The sequence below is a fragment of the Amphibalanus amphitrite genome, unplaced genomic scaffold (assembly GCF_019059575.1).
Source record: "Amphibalanus amphitrite isolate SeventyFive unplaced genomic scaffold, NRLGWU_Aamphi_draft 001513F_arrow, whole genome shotgun sequence".
Lineage (NCBI taxonomy): Eukaryota > Metazoa > Arthropoda > Thecostraca > Balanomorpha > Balanidae > Amphibalanus > Amphibalanus amphitrite.
The window spans coordinates 114,512-132,639 of NW_024883006.1; the positions used below are offsets into that span (position 1 = coordinate 114,512).

An 18,128-nucleotide genomic window follows, 5' to 3' on the forward strand; every position below is an offset into this window, starting at 1 on the left:
TTCTACACGACATTGGCAGCGCAGTAGTCAGGCAGTTGCACCTCTACATGTTCAGGTTCATCACGATCGTCATCGCTCGAGTCCTCATCGCTCGGCTGAGTGCACTCATCGAGTTCTTCATCACCTGACGTCTCCTCTCGCTCTCCCTCGTCGGGTAGCATGAGCAGGTGACTGATGTCAACCCTGTACACGCGAGCTGACTCTCTTCCGCAACGGCTCCAGCATCGCCTGACACTTCTTCGTTATGACGGGGTCACTGGTGATGAGGAGGTGATGATATTGGTCCGTCATTGTGTTCACCGAAGACGTCTTTCGCGCATGTTTCTGCAAATATTCCCGATAGTGCTTGTTTCGGCTTTCCTGATTCTCTTCCGAATACATACCAATGGGGAGCAGGAGATTTTCGATGACGGCAGCACCATGGAGAAGGAGCTTGTGGACGCTGAACGGCATATAAAACCATGGATAGAGCTGAACCACGATCTCAGCCGTCTTCATGGCGTACGCTGAATCGTTCAGCATCTATGCGTTCTAGCGACTGCATGGCGTTCAGGAGCACTGCAAGCCGCGTGATGATTGCTTCATCCACGCCGGTAATTTCACTGAACGTTTTGGGGCTGCACAGAATGCTCTCCTAGCCATATTTCCATCGTTCGAAGTTCCTGCTCCCCCGGCACGACCGCGCGGCCACACCGACGCCGCGCGGTGGAGGTCTCTTCAACACGACACTGCCGGCCGCTCGGCACCTCTCGGCAGCTGAAATTTTCATAACACGAAGAGAACATGACTAGAATTATCCTGACAAAGTCTTGAGACGTGCAACCAGGTGCGATTTTTTGTAGCTCTATTTGAACGTTGAAACCCTACAGTAAAAAAATAAATTTAAAATGGTCGACATCTTAAGCTTCTAAAATGTTTATTCTATCAGAAACGGGTAAATGAACAACATAGGCGTCTTGCCAACATTGCAAGCTTTCAAATGATGTATAATTTTTACCTTAAGTTGCGAAAAATGAGCTCCCCAGGTGATTTCGAATGTGAACCGTAAAACGACCCGGTATGCAAACCACGAGGATCACACCGCAACACTCGTGTTTGTGACACTACTGCACACAAATTATGGTAGCTAGATGTTCTTTTTTTGCTTTGTTAGGCCTGCTGGTCTATTTGGACGTGCTTGGTGATTAAAAAATCGAGATATAAAATAGTCAAAAATGCTAATTATGTCCGCTTTTGAGGCCGAGATAAAACACTGTGCACTGCCGGGCACATAGCGAGAGAAGGCGGTGTCCCTCACAATCCCCAGGCATATGTATGTGATGTATACCTGGAAATGCGCTGCGCAGCCCGCAACGGCTCCCATGACTAGCTCACTGACCCGACCATAACCATCGATTGCAGTTCTACAGGTTCACATGGTCCGAGTGTCTGCACCCGAGCGGCGTCTGATCCATCCGAGGACTCCTGTCGGTCCCCAGCCTGTGGCCTGCCCCATCTCGAACCCCCCCCCCCCTCGTCTACCATCCGTTCTCCACTCGCCGTCGTCAGCGCGTGACAACCAATCGATCACATACCAATCGAGCCCAGTGTCACAGAGCAGACCGCGGACTGGGAGTCCGTGTCACAGAGCAGACCGTGGACTGTGAGTCCCATGTCACAGAGAAGACCGTGGACTGGGGGCACAGTGTCACAGAGAACACAGAGGATTGGGAGCCGGCGTGTCACAGAGCAGACCGTGGACTGGGAGTCCAGTGTCACAGAGCGGACCGTGGACTGTGAGTCCCATGTCACAGAGAAGACCGTGGACTGGGAGTCCCGTGTCACAGAGTAGACCGTGGACTGGGAGTCCCGTGTCACAGCAGACCGTGGACTGGGAGTCCGTGTCACAGAGCAGACCGTGGACTGTGAGTCCCATGTCACAGAGAAGACCGTGGGCTGGGAGTCCCGTGTCACAGAGCAGACCGTGGACAGGGAGTCCCGTGTCACAGAACAGACCGCGGACTGGGAGTCCATTGTCACAGAACAGACCGCGGATAGAGAGGCCAGAGCGGCCCTGCGGTTCACTGGGTCAGAACGCCCGGGGCGCCTATGACCTGCAGCTCGCACATACCGGGCCACATCCGAACACAGGAGTATACAGGAGGCATCGATCGCTGTTCAGCCGTGTTGCGGATTGATAAATCACCTTTGTACCGGACGTTAATAGTCATATATCATTATTCATCTCCATGTGATGTCGAGCAAATCCCCTCAGGATATGGCCAGACCTACTTGGCGTCTCACTGTGCGTGGCCGCGCCAACGCGGTCTATCTTGTCCCTGCTGGCCGGAGGCTATCTGGAGCGCCCCCCCCCCCCCCGAGCCGGGCTGCGCCGCCGCCCCCTCGGCCGGTCGATACGCAGCGGGCGGTCGGATTTCCGGGCGGGTCGGAGCGTGCCTCTGCTCCACGCACCGCGGCCGGCCGCTGACCGGCGGCACCGCCAGCCGGCCCACAGCTATCACTGCCGTCACCAGCCGTGCGGTGACGGTGACGTGCGGCCGTGACGGGTGATCCCAGACGGCTGTCACGCCGGCGTGACGCGGTGTCCGGGGTCGGCCGGGTCACAGTCACCGGTCACCGCGTCATCTCGGGGTCGGCCGGATCAGATCACCGGTCCCATACCGCGCGGATGGGCTCCCGAGACGTGTCCGAAAGTCTGAGACGATCCGTCGACTATCAAACGGGAAGGTTGGGCGTATCGCCACCCACTTGAGTCCTTCGGACCTCGAGTGGTGTCAAGTGTCGACAGATTACCACCTCAGTCCGCACATAACATTCGAGTGGGCAGTCACTATCCAGAAATACGAGTACATATATGGAGACGCATAATATAATATAACGCACACCATTCGTCTGATCATAATCTACCGTTAAGAGCGACAGTGTTGGGTTCGTTAGCCAGCGGTCCCTTTCACTGACAGCCGCTGCTGCAGACGGCAAGGCCGCGCGATGTTAGTGATGTGATACGCCACTGGCGAAACTGGCGGCGCAGTCATCACTGGCGGAACGGGCCGCTTAGCTGCCTGCAGCGGCACAGATGAACACACGATACGCAGCCAACAAAAGACCCAACACGCATACAGCGCGGGCCGAGCGCGCACCGCCCGGCAAAACACGACGCTTCCTGTCGGCGGCAGTAGCTGAACATAACCCGGCAGCACGCTGACTCCGCGACCGGCTGTGTATCGTGAGCTACCCCACACACGCCACCGAGCCGGCGGCACACCGGCTTCACAGCGCATAGGAGCGGAACTGCGAGCACGAGAGAGAAACTGCGTCCGGACGTGGCGCGCCGCCGCCCCGGCGACCGCAGCGACCCGGGAGCTGCTCTCCTGGCAGTGGCGACAGCGCTACCGGGCGGACTGAGACCTACCCGGCGACAGCGCTACCGGGCGGACTGAGACCTACCCGGCGACAGCGCTACCGGGCGGACTGAGACTTACACGGCGACAGCGCTACCAGCCGGACTGAGACGGCACTACCGGGCGGACTGAGACAGTGCTACCGGGCGGACTGAGACAGTGCTACCGGGCGGACTGAGACTTACCTACCCGGAGAGCGCTACCAGCCGGACTGAGACGGCACTACCGGGCGGACTGAGACGGCACTACCGGCCGGACTGAGACCAACCCGGCGACAGCGCTACCAGCCGGACTGAGACGGCACTACCGGCCGGACTGAGAGTCTGAGACGGCGCTACCGGCCGGACTGAGACGGCGCTAACGGGCGGACTGAGACCTACACGGCGACAGTAGGGTTGGACTAAGAGCTACCCAGTAACAGCGCTACCGGGACTGAGATACAACACACACCCGGCGAAACTGACATCGGCGCCGCCGCACCCCCCCCCCCCCTTCCCGCAAAGTTTTAGACAATTTGAGACAGTGCCTGTCAGACAATTTCAGAAGACCGGCCTTGAGTCCGTGACAGGACCTCGCCGGCGCGGCGGAGGTCGATGCCTCCCGCAAAGCCGTTTTCCCCGATGTTCGTCTCACGCAGAAAGCGTGGCCGCTACCCGCTGCTGTTTCGCCAGCAGTCTGCCGGTGACCCGTTCGTCTGGGGGAGCCGAGACGTCCACAATGAGCCGATTCATTACCGAGCAGAGCCGCTCGACGCCAGTCACCGGCGCCGACGCGACAGGGCGCGTGGGGCCAGCACCCGCCATCACCCACACCGCACCGCACCGCGGCCGGAGTGACGCCGCCCTGACGAAATCGGGTACTCCACGCGCTCCAAACGCTGCCAGATGCTTGTCGCTGCCCGCTAGAGAACCCCACCCTGTTTTGCCGCTGCCGCCGGCGTTACCACTGTTGCTGTCAACGGCACTGCCGAGTCACAGATCGACGACATGCTGATGACGAGTGCTATGTCGGTGGGGGCTGAGTTGGCATTTCACCGAGACCCCGCCCACCCTCGGTACGGCATCTTGCCCACCCCCACCCCCGGCGGTCGGCAAACCGAGCAGCTCCTGTATCATTGCAGAGCTCCGGCGGCTCGGCAGCAGCACCGCACCGCGCAGAGCTGCGCCCGCTATACCAGTAACGAACGATGCACCGAGAGGAGCGGACAGCTGCGGCGGCGGTTCCGTCGGCTCCCCGGCCACGGCAGGGAAAACATCCGCAACTGGCGGCCGCCCGCCGCGACACACACACATATACACATCGACCACCAGCGGGTGAGCCCGGCGACAGGCCGCGGCCGCCACTGTCCGGAGAGCAGGCGACCGGAGCGGACAGCGCCGCGGCGGCCACAGCGGGGGCGGCAGGGCAGCGGGAGGACAGGGCCGCAGCGGCCACAGCGGGGTCAGCAGGGCAGGGGGAGGACAGGGCCGCAGCCGGCCAAAGCGGGGGGCGGCAGGGCAGCGGGAGGACGAGACGGCAGGTGTCCCATCGGCATCGGCGGACACAATAGACCCTGGCGGTAAAACGACCGAGCGTGACGAGACCGCAGCCGGACCAGCGTCGGACCACCGTCGGACCACAGCCGGACCGTGTCGACCCAGCGTGCACGGCCAGCGACCGAGCACGTGCGACCGAGCCGTTCGCACGCGTGCGCACCGCTCGCGTCCCGCCCGTCTGCCAACCCGGAAACGGACGGCGAGTCGACGGCGGGCCCAGCGTGGCCGGCAGCGTCACCGCCGGGTTACAGAGCTGATGACGGCGCCGCCGATGGCTCACACTGGCGGCACTGGGCGCGCCGTGACTGACGCGCTCGTCACGCCCTGTCACGGCACCCTGTGCGCCGCAGTAGGGAGAGGACTCACTGCTATCGGCGTACCCGGGCCGCCGCCGATGGCAGTCCGTCCCCGTCTCATGCCAGACAGGCTATGTAGAGTCGAAAAACATCGAGTGAATCACGCCGGCGCTGGAGGAGATTGCGTGCCTCCCGAGCCGCGATTCCAGGCGGCGCGAGGAGACGGCGGAAGCGGGATGGCGCGGCGCCGTTTGAAATCGACTGATGGCGTGACGCAGTCAGAGACCGGCCGGCCGGCGGGACAGGGGCACTGTCTGATCAGACCGAGGGACGGACTGTCAGACCAGACCCAGCGGCGGGACAGGGCACTGTCCGATCGGACCGAGGGAAGGGGCAGGGATTGTCTGACCAGACCTAGCGGCGGGACGGGGACTGTCTCATCAGACCGAGGGAAGGGGCAGAGGCTATCTCATCAGACCGAGGGACGGGCATGGACTGACCCAACTGAGGGCCGGACCGATGAGCCGCAATAATAGCAACAACGAGCGGCTCAACCCGCGTCCTGCACACTAGCGAAAGCGGCCGCCTCACTGAGGAATGCGGTGCCATCCAAGTGAATGATGAGTCCTGTCACCAGACAAGATGTAAGTCAGCAACAATAGACACCAGCGTTTACCAGTATCCATTGCGACGTCCAGCCTATCTTGCAAGACACTGTGACTCCGAGCCCTTCTATCCTTGGACAAAAACCGCAATCACAAACACCAGCAACCAGCCGATCCCTGCCGGCGGACTGCAGACTTGTGTGTGACGTCACCGGTACGTATGACGTCAGTGTCGGGCGGTGACGTCACCGGCGCCTGTGCGAGAGTCGGCGGCCTGAGGCGCCTTTGTACGGCGCCGTGGGTGAACGCGTGCTGAGGGGAGACAGGGCGGGCGGTTCACTGACGGAAACCCCTCCCCCTCCCTCTCTCTCTCTCTCTCTCTCTCTCTCTCTCTCTCTCTCTCTCTCTCTCTCTCTCTCTCTCTCTCTCTCTCTCTCTCTCTCTCTCTCTCTCTCTCTCTCTCTCTCTCTCTCTCTCTCTCTCTCTCTCTCTCTCTCTCTCTCTCTCTCCCTTTCTCCCCTCTCCGTTTTTCTCCCCGAGACTAGGACTAAGTTGTATTAGTACCACTGGCGGCATAACGATGCATCACAAAGAGGGGGCATTTCTCTCATTCTGAGCTGGGTTCACAGCAGTACACTCATCCCCCAGTCCACACTGCACGGCTCGCAGCAGCGAGTCACAGTCGCCCAGTGACGACGCCCCGGAATGCCTGAGAAGGTCGTCACAGGGGCGGGTCGTGATGAGGCGTCCGGCGTGCCGCGCTGGCCGGCCGGCCGGTGACTCATGGTGCCGGGAGTCGCCGGCCCGCCTCCTCCCCGTTCCGTCGGCCGCTGCTGTATCGTGCAGCCGCCGCTGCGGGAAGGGGGTGACCCCTCCCCGGCGGGAGATGACGTCATCGAGAGGGATTCGGGGCCGCCGCGCCGGTCGGCGCTCACTGCTCGGCTCCAGAGAAATGTGTACCGCCCACGGCATGGACGCGGGCGCAGCAGAGTGCAGATACATAAACACGGGGCAGCTTCACCGTCCGACCGCGGAGCGACGAGCGCGGCTCATCATAAACTCCTGTGGCCAGTAAACAAAGAATGCCCTCGCCGAGCTGCCACCGACGTGGCAGGAATCCATTCATTCTTCTTGAGAAGCAGTTTTACACTCCTCAAGAATGACTTCGTCCTTCCCCAGTATCTTCGCGCGGCTCCAACTCAACTGATGAGAAACAGAGGGCCCTGCGAGCTCCGGGGGCGGTCGACCTGACCAAACACACTGGGAAGCCCTACAGCGCGACGGGCGGCCTCGCGTCGCCCGCACACGCCACCCAGAATCGCGCGTGATGACAGCTCGGAGAACGACGACCATTGACCAACGTGTTGAAGTGGAGAATCCTATTACGCTGTAGAAATATTTCAAATAGTCGCCGACTCATAGCGCAGGGCATTACATTTTCCATCGGCACGCACCATCATCCCAGCGTTCTCTGCTTCGCCGTAAAATGTTCATCACCGGGCACTGTGATGCACTTTAGAAGGGATGGGTGGCACTGTTGGGCGGCAGTGTGCGCGTCGGTGCACCGCACAGCGGTGCTCGGTGCAGCTGGGGCGGGGCTGCCCGGCGCCGCAGCATACCGGGTGGACCACCGGTGGTGGCGGTCGCGCCGAGCTGATGACCGCAATTGTTGGTGGTGGTGCAGCAGGACACAGCTTGGTGGGACGGTCCCCGGACCGGCGGACTGCACTGGGCTGGACTGGACAGCTATGCCGTCTGTCACAGTAGAGCGAAGGCAGATAGCCGTGGACTGGATCCTGGATCCAATCCACTCACTCTAATGTGGCAGGCAGCATAGCTGCACGCCGGCGGTAGCCGGGGCCCTGTTTCATTGCGCCACAGCGCGCTACGCGTAGCGGTGTATCGGGTTTCCATGGAAACATCAACAGATTCGGACGCTCGCAACGCCGAAACGTCGAGCTGAATTCGTCTCCAACGCCGCACCAATACTGTAGCGCACTGCTGCGGCGTGCCGTGAAACAGGGCCCAGGGCCCCCCGCGGGTCGACCACAAGCTGACCCATCGCTCGCCCCGCCCCACCCGGCCGCTCCACCACACGCCGGCGCGCGCGGCGCGTGCGAGCCGCCCCGGCGCACAGTGATGCAAATGGGGTTCACGAGTGGCCATAAATACCCAAAAGTCAAGTTTACCAAATCGAGTTAATTGCGATATGGCCGAGTAGGCAAATGTTTGGGGCATCTGAAATCACATGGTTTTCATGTTTTTGTCAAAACCGGCCTCGTGTATAATCGTCAGAAGTCGTGACATTTTGTAGATCGTAAAATGACGGTCAGACACTCGCAAATTCAAACGCCGCTGGTTTGCGTTCATTTCGTACAAATTGAAAAATAATGCATGGGAATGATCCCCAAAGCCTTCTGCTTCTAATGCCAGGTCACAAAAGGCCGTATCTCATTCGCTTTGGCGGTAATCTGACTATTTATCATCATGTTGCAATCGCAGTTTTTTACTAAGAAAAAAAATGCTTTCGTTTCACCTACAGCACTTAACACAGTGTGTGCCCGTTAGTCCACCATACCATAGCCTTCCCTAATCATTTCTGAGTCGCATCCTGAAAGAATTAAGGCGCTAGCACAGGGCTGACCGGCGCTACAGAGGTTTTTGTCCGGGCGCTCGGGTGCCGCAGTGGGCGCGCAGTGGGCGGGTGGGTGCCGCCGCGCGGCGTCCGGGCGGCGCGGCCGCCCGGGCCGCCCGCTGCGCCGCGGCACCCGAACGTGCCGGACGAACACTTCTGTAGCGCCGGTCAGCCCTGTGCTAGCGCCTTAATTCTTTCACGATGCGACTCAGAAATGATTAGGGAATGCTATGATATGGTGCACAAATGGGCACACACTGTGTGAAGTGCTGTAGGTGAATTGAAAGCAAATATTTTTGGTAAAAAACGGCGGTTGTAACATGATTACAAATAGTTAGCTCACCGCCAAACCAAAATAGATACGGCTTTTTATGACGTGGCATTAGAAGCAGCAGGTTTCGGGGATCATTTTCATGTATAATTTTTGCAGTTTGTATGACATGAACGCACGCTAGCGGCACTTGAATTTCAAGTACCTACCTGACAGTCATTTTACGACATCGAAAATGTCTCGACTTCTGACAATCCTACACGAGGCCGGTTTTGACAACAACATTAAAATCATACTTTTTCAGACACCCCAAACATTTGCCTGACTGATCATATTACGATTTATTCGATTAAGTGAACTTGAATTTTGGGCCTTTTTCGTATTTATGGCCATTCGTGAGCCCCATTTGCATCACTGTGCGGCGCCCTCCTCTCTGCAACTCAAGGCCGTCCGGCGCCGCTGAGCCGCCGGTCACACTGCACACTGCACGGTGCCGGCCAGTCGCGGCACGTGCGCCGGCACCGGGCCGCGCACACCGATCACCGATCACTGGTCAGTGCGTGCCGGTCGTGACTGGTAAACAGCGGCGCACCGCGACCGGCGACACAACTTGGACACGGTGCCGGCTGCTGGACAGAAGTGCTTCACCGCCAACAGGAAAATAGCCGCCGAATATCTCCTAGAATTGGTGCGGTAGCACCTTGACCCATACCGAATTCCTGGCGTACTGAGCTGACCACATCCTCAGCGCACCCACCGTGCCGCTGGTAAGGTGTCGGCCGATACGGCCCGCTGCGGGCGGCGCGGCGCCGAGCTGACGACCTTGTCTGAACTGCACGGCAGCTGCGCCGGCAGTCATCAGCTGTCCGCACCGGAATCACCTGGCGCCGGCCGGCCCACACGTGGGCAGCGCGGCGGTACGGCCACAGCGGCCGTACCCGCCGCGGCGGTACGGCCGCCACGCCGCAGCCACCGCCCGCGGCGCACGGCGCACGCAGCAGCGCCCGGCCGCCCTGTGGCGGGTCGGCGCGGCACGCGCCTGCCAGCCGCCGTTCCCACGCTCTTGTGGCAGCGCGCGGCGGTACCAGTGCCAATGAGGCGGCCCCGGAGGGCGCGGGGCCGGCCCGGTCGAGGTCGGCCGCGAACTCACGACCTTCCCGTGCCAGAAGGTCTCTCAGCCACCCGGCCCCCAGCACTGGGGTCCGCGTCTCGAACCCTGCACTGCGACACCCTGAATCGCCTGCACAGCGCACACCTGCAGCATCCGACATGGACAAGCCAGCACGCCCTACTCCACTGCTCCGCCGTCCTCCGGTACGTCAGGCCGTTCCGTCTGCCATAGCCCGGCACCACAACTCTCACTACTAACGAATAGTGTTTGTCTATTTCAAACCAACCTGCGGTTACTCCCCCTTACACAGCTTGTAAACATCAACTGCACTGTACTGCCCCCCCCCCCCATACACACCCACGCCATCCACTCTGATAAAAATCGCTGCACGTCCCGTATGGTCCACTGACCTCCGCAGTAGAGGTCTGCACCGGCCGGCTGCAGCCGCGGCTGGCTGCAGCCCCACGGCTGTGGGCCGGGGCGGCTGCAAATATCTCCAAGAACACGGCTACGGCTGTGGCCACGGCTGTGAGATTTCAAGCTCAATCTAAAGTACTCAAATATATAATTTTAAATCCTTAATCTTACATTCTGATAAGCAGTCTAGCCTGTAAAAATCATGCAAAGGATGCCCAGCAACATTGAAAGTGGTGAAGCCTTTGAAAACCTGTAATGGTTTTACCATTTGCTGTAGGGGAGTTTGCACTCTGATACAGAATGCTAATTATAGGTACCAATTGTTCCTTCATCATCAAGAGCTTGACAGTTTCAGAAAATGCAAAATGTTGCACTGTCACATCCCTCTCAAATCAATCTCACCTGGTCATTAGGAGAGCACTTTACAGCTATTGAAGGCGAGCGTTCAATAATTCTTTCAGGTAATAGAAAAAGAAATCACGCCTAGGTAAAGGCAGGTAAAGGCATCATAAAATATTATCTAAAATAACTCTTAGATGTATTTCTGGATTTTCGGCAAGTCCAATTACATAATATAAAACTGGCGCTTTATATTCTAACTGGTGTGTGAGTGACCGCTAACAGAAAATGCTGATCAATGAAGCCAATGGAATTAGATTATAAGTGAGCATGAACCTTACTTACGGTTGATTCACATGATGGTGAAAACCCTGAACACGTAATTCACATGACGGTAAAACCCTGAACACAATATTTCTTACGCGAGCTGTTGACTTTACTAATAAAATGACGTCTTCTTCTGAACATGTAAAAATTTGATAATTAATCTTTGTTTGAGAGCAAGTTTTCGACTGTATATTATTGTTATTTATTAATTATAATTTTTATGGCTGCTAATAGTGACACAAAACAATTTATTGCCACTTCTTTGCTATTGACGTCATTACAAACTGAAGTGAAATTTTTGATTGAAAGAGGCAATTGTGGCTCGGACGTCCTTGGGGAGTTGAGCGAAGATCATTATTTGGAAAAATCACGGAAAAATCAAATTAGATGAATGTTTTTCTTTCTTGGATGCTCACTAGTGTTTTGATGCCTTGCATATCAAATTAGTTTGAGACTTGCTCAGAAGGCTGCTTCAAGCCTGGCATATCACACCCCAGAAAATATGCAAGGTAAGAAAGAAGCAAGAGTTTTGACTAGACAATCACTGTTTGACAGTCCATCAACTTCAGTTTCATTTTCCATATCTAACATTGATAATGAAAAGCATCAGGGTCTGTTGTTCTGTCCCACACTCATGCTTCAGGATTTGGCATTAGATGTCTACACTGCTAGTGCTTCTATTCTGGTTCGTTGTTTATGTTTTCTGTTGATGTAGGTACCTACCTACCCATCTTTCTTAACCCCTTGCAAGGGCTTGTGTAGGCATGCAATGCGCATCAGGCTTCCGGCCTTCGGCCTAAAGCCAGATACACAACCACTTAACCTATGATGCTTCATGAGCTTGAGAATCTATAGCCCATTGCAATGTGCTTTTGGCTATATGTTTCAACTAAAAACAACATATTATATACTATTTGGTTGCATTTCATTGAAAGTATCCACGGCCGGCTGACGGCTGACTGCCCACAGTTTGCCACGGCTGTGGGCGGCTGTGGCTGTGGAGCCACGGCTGCGGGGCGGCTAGGCTGTGGAAAATTGCAGCCGTGCAGAACTCTACTCCGCAGCTCTTACCACCACAAGCAGTGATCTGTCGCGTCTCACCCCCCCCCCCCCATTCTGTGCTGAACAGTCACGTCCAGCGCGTCACGTCTCCTTCCCTCCCCTCCACTGACCTGCCGCAGTCCGGTACCCCTCCCCTCCCCTGCACTGACCTGACCTACCGCAGTCCGGTGCCCCTCCCCTGCACTGACCTGTCGCAGTCCGGTGACGTCGTCCACGGGCTGGCCGTCGCCGCGCACCCAGGTGACGCGCGGCGGCGGCGAGCCGCGTGCCGCGCACTCCACCACCGTGCCGGTCGAGTTGCTGAAGTCGATCTTGTTGGGCGGCTCCAGGACGAACACGGGCCCCTGCAGACCGGTGTCGGCCGCCGCTGGGGGACACGGACAGCCCGTCAGACAGGAGCTCACCGTCCGCACACCCAGTGGCCACATCACAACGGTGGTCACAGGCGCCCACCGTCCGCACACCCAGTGGTCACATCAGAACGGTGGCACACACGATTGGGCTGCTGACAGAGGTGCTTGATATGCAAATGCTTTGCAGGTGTCTTAACCATTGATGTGGTGGTGTGGTCTCGAAAAAGGGGCTAGCCTATCATTTCATCCTGTTGAGTCGTACCAGGCTCTGCTGGTGACTATATATCCGGCGGCGGACATGCAGCGATTCTGCCGCCCGCCAGGCTCCGCTTACCGAGGCCATCTGCCAAACCTCAAATGGGACCCGGAACTCGAACACCGCGACTGATGAAGTCACAATGTACGCGCGGCCGGGCGGGGATCACCTGTAATTGGCTGCGTTTATGTACAGGTGCTGCACACACCGCTGACGGCACGTGGCCACGCCTCATTGCACGGGCACCTTGGCAGGGCGCCCGCAGCCTGCGGCCGGGCCCAGCAGCCGGGACAGCCCACCGCCCAGTCACAGACTGTGAGTGCCAGCTGCCGGGACAGCTCAGTCAGCCACAGACTGTTAGTGCCAGCTGCCGGGACAGCCCAGTCACAGACTGTTAGTACCAGCTGCCGGGACAGCCCAGCCACAGACTGTTAGTACCAGCTGCCGGGACAGCCCAGCCACAGACTGTTAGTACCAGCTGCCGGGACAGCCCAGTCACAGACTGTTAGTACCAGCTGCCGGGACAGCCCAGCCACAGACTGTTAGTACCAGCTGCCGGGACAGCCCAGTCACAGCCTGTGAGTGCCAGCTGCCGGGACAGCCCAGCCACAGACTGTTAGTACCAGCTGCCGGGACAGCCCAGCCACAGACTGTTAGTACCAGCTGCCGGGACAGCCCAGTCACAGCCTGTGAGTGCCAGCTGCCGGGACAGCCCAGCCACAGACTGTCAGTACCAGCTGCTGGGACAGCCCAGCCACAGTCTGTCCGTACCAGCTGCCGGGACAGCCCAGTCAGCCACAGACTGTCAGTACCAGCTGCCGGGACAGCCCAGTCACAGACTCTCAGTACCAGCAGCCGGGACAGCCCAGTCAGCCACAGACTGTCAGTACCAGCTGCTTACGCAATTCCAATCTGTAAGAAAAAAAAAACATCGCACCGCAAGTCTGTGGCCGAACCATCGGAGAAGCCACCGCGCGCCGTATGCGTGCGGTTCTCCGTGCCGGCGATAAGGTTCTCCGTGCCGGCGATAAGGTTCTCCGTGCCGGCGATAAGGTTCTCCGTGCCGCCGATAAAGTTTTCCATGCCGGCGGTGCGGCGCTGAGACTGTGCTGCGGTGGCGGCGCGCCTCAGGTCGTGTGGAGGGCCCCCGGCGGGCCAGGAAGCCGCGCCGGCGACCCTGCGGCCGCGGCACTCTCGCTTCTGCCGCAGCGCGGCGACCCCGCGGCACTGCGTCGGCCGCGCGTGGGACTGCGCCGGGAGAGAGACGGTCGGCGGACGGGGGCGGCCCTGACCCTGACCCGGGACGGTACGAGTACAGCACCCAGCCCCCAGCCGCCACGGGGGGCTGATCGGGGGGTCGTGAGGGCCACCCAGGCCGGCGGGACTTGGAAAGCAACGCATGCACCACGACTCATGAATTAGAGTCTTGGTAGCACTGAATGCCTCGAGTCATAAAAGGAATCGTTTACGACTCTACGACAATTACTCCAGATGTGGCGTAATTGACGCCAACACCATTTCACTAAGCTGAAGACGTTTGCAATTCAGGGTATCAACAAAACCACGGTAGCTTATGTAGCGGGCACATGACGTGTAGAATATGAAATGTGCATGGATATGGGATAAGTTCACATGGATCTCGATCTATGCCCCTATGGGATCACAGCTAGGTAGCCACAGCTCATTCACTTTGTTTTCGTATTAAATGGATCCACAGATCTCGCCATGATCAATGTCGGGACACAACAATTATATTTTGATTGATAATAAAAACATTTAAATCCGCAAAGTCTCCCCTACAAAAATTTGTGCCGACAATTCGCAATTCACAGTTGCGTGGAGTTAATTCTGGTGGGTTGTCTAAGTAGGTAAGCGTAATATTCAACAGACTGTATGCTGTGAAATTCACGCGGATCACAAATCCGTAAGCCAAGCCCACGACATTGTAGATTAAATAAAGGCAGATGTTCCGTGGATCCAATGGAATCATAGATCCAGATCTGCACTTTTACCGTCAGATCCACTGAAATCACGGATGTAACACTCAGCTTGATGCACAACGGACCTGGTGGCGATGCCTACATTACGGATATTAGATGCATGCGAGGCTATTACTTGACCTGCAGAGCACTGGCCTTGAGTGCCTTTGCAATAACGTGTGAGAAGTAGGCCGGCCATCCCTCACAGCTCGCCGGCATCACTCAATCGCTGCCTGTCGGCGCCCAAACAGCGCGCACATCGCCGGCCGGCCCGTCAAACAGCACGGGGACAGGATGGAGGGGCAGACAGGATGGAGGGGCAGACAGGATAGAGGGGCAGCCCGTCTTCCACCGCTGTCTCCCCAGCCAGCAGCGGCGCTTGCTCCGACGCCATGGCGTTCTTCAAAGTTGGCCACAACGCCCACTGCAGGTGGCTCCAACCGACCCACGCCGTCAGACGCGCACTGGATGGCTCAATCCGACCAGCGACACCCACTGGGGGGTGGCTAAATCCGACAAGCGACATCCACTGGGGGTGGCTCAACAGCACAGATATGAGCCCCGCTGCAGTCGCGGAGCACCTTTTTCAGTGTAGCGAGGCTGCGGTGAATGAGTCACATGATCACTGATTGACCGGGCCAGTGAAATGTTCAGGATCGGCGTTGTAGTCTCACAAAGAGGGTGAACAAATCCAGCCTGATGCCTTTCGAGCCATACAGGGTGTAGCGAAATTATCCGCACATCTTTGGCTTCCCGCTGTAATTAAAAAGCAAAACAACCTGGTGCTTTTACTTTTAAATGACAAAGTAGCCACCTTTCATGAGAACACAGTGACGAATGCTGTGAAGCATTCCAGCCACTGGGTCCTCCAGCACACTGGCTTTGATGCGGACCAACGCCGTCTTGACCTATGACTTCAGCTGGGCGGTGCTTGTGGCGGATATGTCTTCAGACATCTGCTGGACAAGAGCACACAGGTTTCAATTGGATTGGGATCGGGACTTTTTCCGAGCCATAGGTCATTAGCCCAGAATTATTGGGAGTTCCATCGGCATCACTTCTCGTTCTTTTAGAGGCTTTGAGGTGGCGCGCCGCCCCACCTGAAGACGGCGTGGCCTAAATCAGGCATCAATGCGCGTTCAGAAGCCGAGCTCTCCTGTGCCGTCTGGTTGAGCGTCTCCAACCACTCGTTGGCCAGGATGGTGCTCCGGTAATACTTGACGTTGGTAGTGGTATTCTGTGACACTATGTCCAACTGGAACACCGCAAAGCAGCTGAACATGCTCCAGATCTGGATCTTGGCCGGATGTCTGACGCTGTTGACGGCCGGCACGTTCGAGCTGCTGGACGCCCACACACGGCCCATTGGACGGTTCAAAGGATGATATACCTCGGACGGCGACCCATCCGACCAGACCACCTCACCGTGTCCTCTTCCGACCAGTGAACGTGCACTGGTGTTTTGCTATCGTTTTCGGTTTGAATGGCAGCAGAAACAGGTTGCAGCGCGGTGTGACGGATCATGGTGTATGATCCCTTAATGCCTGCCTTGGTAAGCATTCGAGTCAGTTTGCAGTTGATTGGTGTCGTTTCGTAGTCACAATCTTGGATAACTCTCCACACCACTTGACAAGGGCGGTTTGTGCGGTCGCGGCCGGGAGGAGTCTACCACCCAAGTCTCAGCTTATAACGCCTCAGGCAGGTGTGTAAGTGGTTGCTGCTGATATCCAGCTGTTGGCAGACCATCTTCTAGCTCATGCCGCCATGCAATTTTGCTACGCCAGGAGAGACTTTACTCCTTTCTCGTCTGGGACGAAAACTACGAAGTGAACACGGCGGTGACTCGACCCTAACTGAGAGCAAGAGTCACCTCGCAAGGTCAAGCCACTTCTGAATGGAGAACTGATAACGCAGCCAAGATTCTGAGTTCTGACCGTAGGTATTCATCCGATTTTCCCGTTTCTAACATCAGAAAAGAAACTGTGAGAGCAGATATGGCGAACAAATAGGTGTCCAGACAATATTGCTACACCCTGTAGATGACTGTTGGGGACAGAAAAGACGAACACGCCAAATGTAATGAGATGATGTTTTTCGTACTCCAGCGTAACGCTCTCAGTCCCAGCGGATAAAAACAACACCTAAGAACGCCAAATGTAACCGTTTGTCGTCTGAAAGTCAGAACATCAAGCTGGCACACTGAATATACGTCGCATATACATAACAGTGAGGTGCGGTAGAGCGGAGCCCACAGGGTGGAGCCATGCGTGTGCTGGAGGGCGCGCTCACAGAAGCAGCGGACGGTAGCCGAAGGCGGCACCTCGGACTGCCAGTCGCGCTGCCAGTCTGCCAGCCGCGCTGGCGCTGCTAGTCTGCCAGTCGCGCTGCCAGTCTGCCAGCCGCGCTGCCAGGCTGCCAGTCTGCCCGGCCGACCCAGGGCAGTGGTTGAGGTGCACTCCACGACGGACGGGTACAGAGTCACAGACTGCAGACACCCTGACGCACCTCCGTCGCGCCGACCGTTCCGAGTTCGGACGGCCGCAGGCTACAAAACGGTCTTACTCCGTCCAACTCTGGCCTCTGTAGGCTCTAAAACATGCACCGAGCTCGCCTGGCAGCATCATACGGTTTGTGTATGAGCAGTATGGAATGAGGCAATACCTACTTTAAATTAGATGAAACATTGTAGCTTTATTATAATACCTAAAGCGACTCAATAAAATTGAATTAAAGATGCAGATGAAACAGGATAATAGGATTCACACAAAAGCTCATGTTTCAGAGGACCATTTGGACATATAAGGGCCAACAGGCACGATCAGGTGGGCAAGCTTCATGTCAGCGAGTACCTACGACTCCAATGTTGAATTGAGTCAATGCCAAGGGGCGGCATTACCACTAACTGCAGCTGCTGCATGCAGGCGCGTAACCACCACTGGGGACACTGGGGACCGGTCCCCAGTAACTTTTGGGTTACTGGGGACCGTCCCCAGTAAAACTGACCACCTCAATTTGCTTACATGGCGAAATATTGTCTCTAAATCGACGTGAAGAGTAATATGTAGTCAACGTAAGACAAAACTATGGATGTTTTGTTTAACCAGCGCCCGGGTGGGCCTCTCAGCCAACTTTGCCATGGTGGGGAAGTTTTTTTTTTGGCCAACCAGGTTATCTCGGAAAGTAAGCAAGCTAGAAAGACGAGGTAAAAAGCAACAGATAGCTCGCTACAGTACTCGTATCTTTCAGAATTACCTACATCATATTTTGAGCAGGTCATCGCTGAGGTCTTTGCAGGTCACCAAATGTAAAATTTTCACGAAATGTTGTTCCCAATTTTGACAACTTTACATAAATCGGCGCATAAGTCAGGAACCAATAGAGCTGCAATGCTGCGGGAAAGCGCATTCGATAGCGCTTTCAAAGGCCTTCCTGAGTAATGTTCTCAGGTTTGTCCTAAGGTCAACGTTTTAGCTTCCAGGCCGGCGTTTTTGCGGAAAAGGTTTTTGCATCATACACTTTGTATGACGCTGATTTTACCGGC

At 56.9% G+C, this 18,128-nt stretch overlaps 1 protein-coding gene across 32 annotated transcripts in view; it reads right to left on the minus strand.

Annotated features, from left to right (window-relative positions):
* Positions 1-18,128, minus strand: part of LOC122373537 (Down syndrome cell adhesion molecule-like protein Dscam2) — a 117,583-nt gene that overhangs the window by 97,252 nt on the left and 2,203 nt on the right. For all 32 annotated transcript variants that reach the window (XM_043351681.1, XM_043351700.1, XM_043351706.1 and 29 more), the window contains one exon: positions 12,188-12,366. In XM_043351681.1, coding sequence (XP_043207616.1) covers positions 12,188-12,366 — 179 coding nt within the window. The remainder of the gene's footprint in view (positions 1-12,187; positions 12,367-18,128) is intronic.